The 10,322-nt window shown below is 34.0% G+C and overlaps 1 protein-coding gene across 1 annotated transcript in view; it reads left to right on the plus strand.

The window, feature by feature from the left end:
* Positions 1-10,322, plus strand: part of LOC106459058 (glutamate receptor ionotropic, kainate 2-like) — a 185,850-nt gene that overhangs the window by 116,422 nt on the left and 59,106 nt on the right. The window contains exon 3 of the mRNA XM_022385436.1: positions 3,047-3,298. Within this exon, the coding sequence (XP_022241144.1) occupies positions 3,047-3,298 (252 nt within the window). The remainder of the gene's footprint in view (positions 1-3,046; positions 3,299-10,322) is intronic.

The following is a 10,322-nucleotide window of genomic DNA, read 5'->3' on the forward strand; positions in this document are numbered from 1 at the left end:
AAATCTGTAATATTCCAAGAATTTGGGGCTCGTTTCTTTTAACTATTGTTATTCAATCCAGTTCTAAATTTGCAGTAATTTTTGTTTCTTATTTTCATCCGCTAATTGGTTTAGTACCAGAAAATCATTAATACAATCACTTTTAAATTGAAATTGATAAGAAAGTTCAAGAAGAAAAGCTCGATTCATTGTTAGAAGCAGCTCTTAAATTGAGATTGATATTCGTGAAAATTGTAAAAAACTAAAAATATAAAAGCACTCTAGAAACATTTGAAAGCGTCATATATTCGATTGTTTAAAAACATAACAAGAACTAAGAGGACAATTACTTCACTCCTAAGAAGGAATAAATGTAATAGATCTTTTTTTTATATATTCATTTCAGTTAATGATAACTGTTTCTGCCAGCCCATGGATTCCTAAACTTGGACCCAAGGGCCGTAGCAAATACACAGTACTGTTAAGGTATTCAGTATCTATCAATTCACTGAGTGGGGGTGCCTCAGTCAGGATACGAAATGTTCTGGGGAAAGGCCTTTTGCTTAGAAATGGTTGACACCCCCAATGATGACCGATTGGTGAGAGTTGATATAAAACTTTCTTTGCTTCTTACTAAAGTTAAAATTTAGTTTCTTCGAGCTTGAAGGGATTAATCGCATTACACTTAGCATATATATGTATGAGTGTGTATGTGGTAAAATAAGAGGCTACGAGTGTAAGCCTATCAGAACGATTTATATAAATCAACCTCCTCACATTTTCCTGAAACTAGTATTTAAACCACACGCTCATGAAATCATATGCTACTGCCAGTCTGTTCACATTAGTCACACCCAGCATAGAACCATATTTCACAAAACTATTGTAAACTACATGCCCTCGTGAAATCATATGCTACTACCAGTCTGTTCACATTAGTCACACCCAGCATAGAACCATATTTCACAAAACTATTGTTAAATTACATGCCCTCGTGAAATCATATGCTACTACCAGTCTGATCACATTAGTCACACCCAGCATACAACCATATTCCACAAAACTATTGTTAAACTACCAGCACTCGTGAAATTATATGCTTGTTTGTTTTTGTTTGTTTGTTTTTTAAGTTAAGCACAAAGCTACACGATGGGCTATCTATGTTCTGCCCACCACGGATATCGAAACCCGGATTCTAGCGTTGTAAGTCCGCAGACATGCCGCTGTGCTACTTGGGGGCAAATCATATGCTACTGCCAGCTTAATCACGTCAGTCACACCCAACATACAGACGTATTCCACCAAAAATAATGTTAATACCACACATTCGTAATATCATACGTTAATATACAAAATGTTTCTACTCCATCTAAACTTCTTACACCGAGTTTACGTAAAAAAAAAGTGTGTAAAATGGTTTATAAATAGTGTAACGAATTTTTTAACATAACAGAAGTACCAACAAAATGCATACTGTGTGTGTTTCAAGAGTGAATAAACAGTTAACACTTTATAATTATGGAACATTACAATTGTTATATGATGTATTTTAAACTAGTATACCAAATCAGATTTTGTGTTTAATTTAGTTAGTGTAGGATGAGAACATCCGGTTTTTTATACTACTGTCATATTGTCAAAGCAATTTGATTCTATGAAAAGGATGGAAAGAACTTTTTTAAAGATATGTCTTAGATTTTGGAAATCCATAATCTTGTTACAAAACTTAGCATTTTAATGACAAACCCTAACCGTTCTTCTAAATATATAGTATCAAACATTTTATGTTTCGTTCTGTTACAAGCAGAGTATATATTTTATTCTAGCCATATTATTTTGTCTGTGTATAATGTTTTAATTCTTTCAATGTGTATTTTCTTCTAGCCATATTATTTTGTCTGTGTATAATGTTTTAATTCTTTCAATGTGTATTTTCTTCTACCATATTATTTTGTCTGTGTATAATGTTTTAATTCTTTCAATGTGTATTTTCTTCTAGCCATATTATTTTGTCTGTGTATAATGTTTTAATTCTTTCAATGTGTATTTTCTTCTAGCCAGTATTATTTTGTCTGTGTATAATGTTTTAATTCTTTCAATGTGTATTTTCTTCTAACCAGATTATTTTGTCTGTGTATAATATCTTAATCCTTTTTTATAACAGTTCAGTTGTTTTCCTAAGGATACATTCATTCAGATTGTTAAGTTTAACTTCATTGATTTATCTTCAACGAAACTTCATAGAAGTATGTTTATGTTCATAAACTTTTACACATCTTGAACTAGCAACAAAACTAGTGTACTCAATACACATTTTGTCTTTTGAGCTCTCCTCCTCGGATGGCTTAAGCGATAACTCTGTGTGCTTATAACGCAAATTGAATTTCCATACCCGTGATGGACAGACCGCAGATAGCCCATTGCGTATCTTTGTGCTAAACAACCAGCCCCCCAAAAAATTTTAATGAAGATCCCCATACTCAGAAAGCAACGTGTGTTTTTCAACACATTTTTATATAATAACAAGACTAAATTATCAAAAACATTTGTTGTTGTTTTTCTAACTTAAGACTCCGCATTCTTAGAACAATAAGATTAGTATTACACATCCAACTGTTTTTTGTTTTGTTTTTAAAGTTTGTTTGTGGTTAAGCACACAGCCACACAATGGACTATTTTTGTGCTGTGATTGCCACGGGTATCGAAACTCGTTTCTTAGCGTCGTAAGTCCAGAGACTGAATATTATAATTTGAAACATTTGTATTTTACGTACAAATATAATTTTTAAATGGTAATATTAAAACTGTAGCATTTATCCATTTATTTATAAAAAAATCTTCTAAATCAGTTTTTTTTATTACCAACGAATTGTATTTTTCTGAGCTACAGGACTTTTACGTCATTTCCTTCAATACACATAATCAAGTTATCCAAAATCTCCCTTAACTGCACTACATTCTACAGTTTTCTGAGCAAAAAAAAATCTTATAACTGTAAGATTTAAGTTATACATTTGTTTATTAAATATACCTCGATCAGTTAAAAATGTTCTTTTTTATCCAATAGTTTGCGACCTTCTAAGCCAAGGAGTGGCTGCCATCTTTGGGCCACAGTCTATTGAACCAAGCGCAACAGTCCAGTCCACATGCGATGCGCTACATGTTCCTCACATGGAAACAAGATGGGATTTCAGAGTCCGGCCGGATAATCACACCGTCAATCTATTTCCGTTTGCTAAGACTTTGAGCAAGGCGTATCGTGACCTCATCAAGAATAAAGAATGGAAAAACCTTGCAATCGTTTACGAAGAAAACGAAGGTATCTAAACTTCAGCTCATTTCCTGTCTCCAGGTTTCTCGCTTTTTCTGTAATAAGATAGATATTATGATTTCTTTTCAAGCACATTGTGCTACTATAATAAGAGGAAAAACACAAAGACCGCCAACGTTTTTTGACACAATGAATGGTAAAATATTAGCCCTGGTGACGGTAACTGTGTTATCGAAACTAATCGGCCGTAAGTAATAATAAACATTTTGCCTTTCGTTGTTTTTTTTTACTCTTAATAAGATAGATGTTGTTGTTTTTACGCCCAAGGAAGTGAAATGACAACTACAGGATTAACAGAAATATAGTTAAGATCCACTATTGTGGAACAACAAGTTGGGCTGAAGAGAACACGTGGACGTGTCTGAGCTTGTTTTCTTATAACTTGTTGTTACACAGTAGTGGATCTTAACTTCATTTTAAATTACTTTACTGCTTGTGTATTTATCTAATGATAGTGTTAACAAGTTTGGCGGGTGTGCAGTCTGATTAATCGATTATTGCAAACTGAAAACCAATCAATATTTTTTTTAGAGGAAGTGGAAAGTTACAAAGGCTTCAGAGTGCTCGAAGGTACATATATATGCTCGTTCATTTTAGGTAGCGGCATGTCTCTTTTTTTGTTCTAGTAATGGCATAATTTTCTTTCCATTCTCTCCTTACCCACGGGTTTCTCTTATAAGCAACTACTTAAAGTGTGGAACAATTAAGGAGTGAAATAGCTCAAGTTTGAAATAGTTTAAAAGTGAAAAATTAAGTGTGAAGTAAAGCATGAAAATGTTAAATGTAAAACAGTTAAAGTGCACAGAAACTTAAGGTCCAGTGAACCAGTAAATTCCTAATAAAGATCTCTTAAGAACAGATATTTACAATATTACATCTTGTACTCGTTGCTAGTGCTAAAAATGAGTATTATAAAATATTTAACAATGAAAATGTCCATGTTGTATATTGAATAGAGAAAACGCGTTTATTCATTAATAGAAAATCAAGAAAAGCATGTTATAGAAAATGTATTGAATATACTGGCTCAGGTGTTGTTTTTTACCCTTCTACTTGAGTTTACTCGTACATAAACTCCTGGGTTACATCAAGATGACTTTTTGTCATCTGTTTCGGTTAAGAAAATGAAACTTTCACAATTTTTGAATTAACACAATTATACGTTGTATTTTCGAGTTTTAATATTTGAGGAAACGCAATGAAATTTTGAAACTTTGTTTTTCTTTTGGTATTTTTAATGTACAGTCAATACAATGAAGTTTTTGTATTGTCTAATCTCTTGTTTTATCGTCGAGAAAACGTTGTGACTTTTCCTTCCGGGTTTGTATTATTAAGTTAACACACTGAAACGCTACGCAATGCCCCTTTTTTAAACGTTTATTCTTGATTAAACCAAATAAAACTTACTTAACAACTTTGAATGTTCTTTTACATAGGCCTGGCATGGCCAGGTGGTTAGGGCGCTCGACTCGCAATCTGCAAATCGTGGGTTTGAATCCCCATCCCACCAAACAGCAGTGGGGCCGTTATAATGTGACGGATAATCCCACTATTCTTTAGTGAAAGAGTAGCCCAAGAATTAGGGGCGGCTAGCGCAGATAGTCAACGTGTAGCTTTGCGCCGTAAATTCTAAAAAACAAACAACAACAAACAAACAATCTTTTACACGTGTTTATAGCCATCTGGGGCCCGGCATGGCCAGGTGGTTAGGGAGCTCGACTCGCAATCTGCGGATCGCGGGTTCGAATCCCCGTCCCATCAAACATGCTCGCCCTTTCAGCCGTGGGGGCGTTGTAATGTGATTGTCAATCCCACTATTCATTGGTAAAAGAGTAGCCCAAGAGTTGGCGATGGATGGTGATGACTAGCTGCCTTCCCTCTAGTCTGACACTGCTAAGTTAGGAACGGCTAGCGCAGATAGCCCTCGTGTAGCTTTGCGCGAAATTCATAACAAACAAACAAACAATATAGCCATCTGGTGGCAGCCCCAGAACACCTAGAACTGCGTCTAAGACATTTAAATTGATAAATGATATTATGTCCTAAAATCTGAAAATATTTTGCAGTCTACATTCTGGCCTGAAAATTACATATAAATCTATCATTGGACAAGTTTTATGAAAAAGCTGGCATAGTTCTTTCTTCAATAATTTCGTGTCTGCCAGTGTAGTTATTAGTTTGTTTTGGAACGTTGTAGATTAGCTGTTAGACATTATCATCGTCCGCTACTGGACAATATAATGAGTATACTGTGAAAGACAGTTTTGTCATTTTTGATGAAATGCAAATGTTAAGGTTTGATAGAAATGTTATTTTATGCCAGTTTCGGTATAGAACCTCTGTATATCAATATTACCTTATCAGAAACGTTACAAACAGCAACTGGAGAGATTTAACATGAAGATAATAAAACTGGACTACCTTAGACTGTTTAAAGAAGTTATCGAATTTCCTTTCCAATGAGATCATTTATGATCATACTGACAGTGTTGTGATGGGCTCGAGACTAGTGCCTTCTTTTGCCAACCCTTGTTGTTTTGTTTTTCATGACAACATCAAAGACGATATATTATCGAAGTTATGCGGTTAACACTTTTGTTATATTTAAGGACTTTGGACATGTAACTCAATATATAGAGCATCTATATACTGAGTTTACTGTTGAACTTTGAAATGATCAACAGCTTGCATTTCTGTACACTCTGACACACAACAATGAAGACAAATGTGAATGTGAAGTTTCAGAAAAAAACATTTACTGACATTTATTTTTTCTTTTGTTAGTTTTATTCACCTACTCTTCAAGGAACATTTAGTCCAGATCTTGTCTCGTCGTGCATACAAAGTCACCAGTATATTTGAATATTTGCTTATAATGATTTTCCTATGAACTTTGCTAATAACATCAACTTAGTAGAACTACCCTGCACTGTAAACATGCGATGTTAGTAACAAAACCACTATCCGATTTTTTTCGTAGAACTTATCTACAGAGAGATTTACATGTGTTTTTTTTTATCCCTTCAAATTTAAGGATATAATAGTGTCTCTAATAACACCGAAAACTGTTTATGAATTTAAATATCTGAGATGTAGCTCTAGGTATTTTAAGGCTACCACCAGACGGCTATAAACACGTGTACAAGAACATGTACATTTATTAAGTGTTTGCTTGTTTGTAGTTAAGGCAATGATGAGGGAAATCTGTGTATTAATGAAACACTTTAATTCGTAAATTAAGGCCTGACTTATTTTTAAAGATATCTAAAGATCGTCTTTTATTAACAACTGAATCTTTACCTTATTTTCTTTTGTGTTGAGTTAAAACGAGAAAACGTTGTGATATTTGTTTTATAATTTTCATTTCTAAATCATCAAAATAAGACCTAGCTTTGTAGACTTTACTGTTTATACTGTTCAGAATATATTTTAAAACTCCGTGTTACTTGTTTTAGAGCTTTTATTTTTGAGTCAACAGGATAAAATCTCGCTATGTCTAATTTAATTTTTATATTGTTCAGTTCATTTAATACAGTAAAACGTTGTTTTGTTTGAAACTTCATAATATCTAATTTAACATTTTTATTTTTGAGTCACCACAAGGAAACGTTGTTTTTTATTATTGAGGTCAATAGATCAAAATATTATTTTATTTTATCTAGCATTAGTCTACATAATAAAACTTCGTAATGTCTAATTTTTAATATTTTTATTCTTGAATCACCACAGTAAAACTTTATCTTGTTTTGTTTGTTCTCTTTAAATGCAAAACTGCTCAATGGCCTATCTGCAGTGTGTCCAGTGAAGGGATCGGACACCAAAATTTAGTGTTCTCAGCCCTCAATCTTACCGCTGAACCACTGGAGGGCGTTTTCTTAAATCTAGCGTAGACAATATTATGAAACCTCGTGCTGTCTAGTTGAATATTTTTATTATTATTGAATGAGCACAAGAAACGTTGTTTTCTCTGCTTCAACGGTTTTATTTCTGAGTAAATGCAAACGTCATTCAGTGACTCAGCGGTAAGCTTGAGGGCTTATACGCTAAACACAGTATTTCTACACCCGTAGAGAGCAAGGCGCAGATAGTCCTTTTGGACTTATTTATGACTCGAGATAATAGGTTTACAAATTTAACATCAAAAATATTATTCCTTCTTAACAGTATATATATATATCCTCTAAAATATTAAGAGTTTGCCAACTATTTCAGTTTTGATTGGTTACTTGATGTTGCCGAGTTTCTTTCTTTTTTTACTTTATTAAAACATAGTTTTGAGAAATACAGCTCGTGTGGGTTGCGTTATTAGCCTTATTGCAACTGTCGGTTATATTTTATCCCTAGCCTGTAGAGTGAATTCATGTTTTATTCCAGTATGATTCATTGAAGTATTGATTTTCAATAGCCCTATAGACTCATCAGTCTGCAATGGTGGGTCTTCGTTGAGCCATCACTCATGATAAGTGAATGTGATGACAAAACGTTTTAAAATCTTTACCGTCATGAATTTCCTCAAAAAAGTCTTCTTCGTAAATAGTTTGCTGTAAAACTAAACTATGGTGATGAATCGTAAAACGTTAATCTAGTTTTTTAAAGTTCTGTAATATTTGTAGCTAAACCTCGAAAGTTACTTGAACAATATTTTTAAAAATATAGGTTTACGTAATCTAGAAATACAACAGTGTCTTAACAGTTAAGTTGTAAAAAAGCTGATAGACCAAAAACATAACAAGCTGAAAAAGTGAATAAGATAATATAATAAACAGAACAATGACTTAATAATTCAGTACGCATAAACCAGTATATTGAACGACATAATGATCTGATAATACTGTTACAGTGTCTTGCAAAAATATTCCTTCCCCTGTGCTGGTAATAAATTTTAGTTATTTTCTTTTGAAAGGTATAACTCAAAAGGCCAAAAATATTTATTATATTAAACTCAGTCCAATTTCTAAAGATTTCAAAGAACAAAAGTTGCATGGTTACTCACTTTAGGGATACAACACAAAATAATCTTGTCTTGAAAACACATGTTGCAAAAGTCTTCATCCTCTAACATGATTAATATTTGGTTGAAACTCCTTTGGCAGCAATGGCAGCTGAAAGTCGTTTTGGATAACCCTCCACAAGCTTTGCCCACTCCTGCTTGCAGATATCCTTCAGTTCTTGTAAGTTGGAAGGATGTCTTCGACACACAGCAATTTTCAAGTCTCTCCACAGATATTCAAGTGAATTTACGTCTGGGCTTTGGCTTAGCCAGTCAATGGCTTTAATTTTATTTCTCAGAAACCATTCCTGGGTTGCCTTTGATCTGTGTTTGGGATTATTGTCCTGTTGAAATGTAAACCTTCGACAGAGTTTTAGTTTTTCACTGACTTCTTCAGGTTTACCTCCAACATCTGTATATATTTTGCACTGTCCATCATTCCTTGTGTTTTCAATAGTTTTGTGTTATATCATTAAATTGGGTAACAATGCACCTCTTGTTCTTTGTAATATTTAGAAACTGGTCTTAGATTGATGTAATGAATATTTTTAGTCATTTGAGTTATGTCTTTCATAAGAAAATACCTAAAATTTATTACCAGCACAGGGGGGGGGGCGAAGACTTTTGCATAGCGATAACTTAACAATGTTCTTGTACATATACAAAAACATGCTTAAGCAATAGGTGTTTAACAATGTTGTTTTACACGACCAACATGAGAATAATTAATTTACGCCTTACGTATGTTGATACACTTAACAGAAAATGATTTAATAATATCGAGAATAAGATAAATTTAGTTCTAACACTTTTTCTATATTTCACGTGCAAGATTGTATTAAAAAGTCATATCTAGTGATGGTAAAGGTAAATTAGCGCTTTCTGAGAACTATTAAATGTTACTTTATTTAAAACTCACAGAGTAAATTTTTGTGGAATATAGATAGAAAAAAAGTACCAAAACAGACGTAGAACACAGTATTTGTGTGCATATTATTCTAAGTCCAAAATAGAAGCACCCCCCCCCCCTCCCGGTGGGACAGCGATAAATATATGGACTTACAACAGTAAAATCCGAGGTACGATTCCCAGCCGTAAACAAAGCGAATAGCTCAATGTGGCTTTGCTCAAACCCAACCAACCAAACCAAAATAGAAATGGTTAGAGTAATTTAGATTAAGGGCAAAGAACTGGCTCGAGACTGCCAGCAGTGAAATGGCAATAACATAAAAAAGCATGTTAAACCTACAATAAAAAGAACGTTAAACCTAGCTGTAGAATAAAATAGTTAAATTATTCGAGGTAAGATGAATGATGCAGTCTTTGGTTGCGCTTCTTCAGCTAGTCGCTTATGAAAATGTACGACACTTTGTTTAACCTTACAGCAAGCTTTCTTGCTGTTTGATAAATCAAATTAAAACAGTCTATTATGGATCTTATCTTGGAATATTCTACATTTTATAAACAATTTGTTATGTTACTTTACCCACCGTAGGTATGGACAAGATCAACACATAATGGAAAAGGTTTGTTTGTTTTTGAATTTCGCGCAAAGCTACACGAGGGCTATCTACGCTAGCCGTCCCTAATTTAGCAGTGTAAGACTAGAGGGAAGGCAGCTAGTCATCACCACCCACCGCCAACTCTTGGGCTACTCTTTTAATAACGAATAGTGGGATTGACCGTCACATTATAACGCCCCCACAGCTGAAAGGGCGAGCATGTTTGGTATGACGAGGATTCGAACCCGCGACCCTCAGATTGCGAGTCGAGCGCCCTAACCACCTGGCCATGCTGGGCCTTCAAGTAAAGAACTGAAAATAATTAATCACATAGTCATGTTTCGCAAATTAATTAAATGTTCACAGTAATTGGGGTTATCATTTTCTTTTCTTAGAAACGTTTTGTTAGTTTTTGGCGCAAAGTTACACAGTAGGCTATCTGGGTTCTGTCCACCACGGGAAATCTAGCCCCAGATTTTAGTGTTGGAAGTCCGTAAGATTACCGCTAACCCACGGGGGG

This window comes from Limulus polyphemus, unplaced genomic scaffold (assembly GCF_000517525.1).
Source record: "Limulus polyphemus unplaced genomic scaffold, Limulus_polyphemus-2.1.2 Scaffold553, whole genome shotgun sequence".
Taxonomy (NCBI): Eukaryota; Metazoa; Arthropoda; class Merostomata; order Xiphosura; family Limulidae; genus Limulus; species Limulus polyphemus.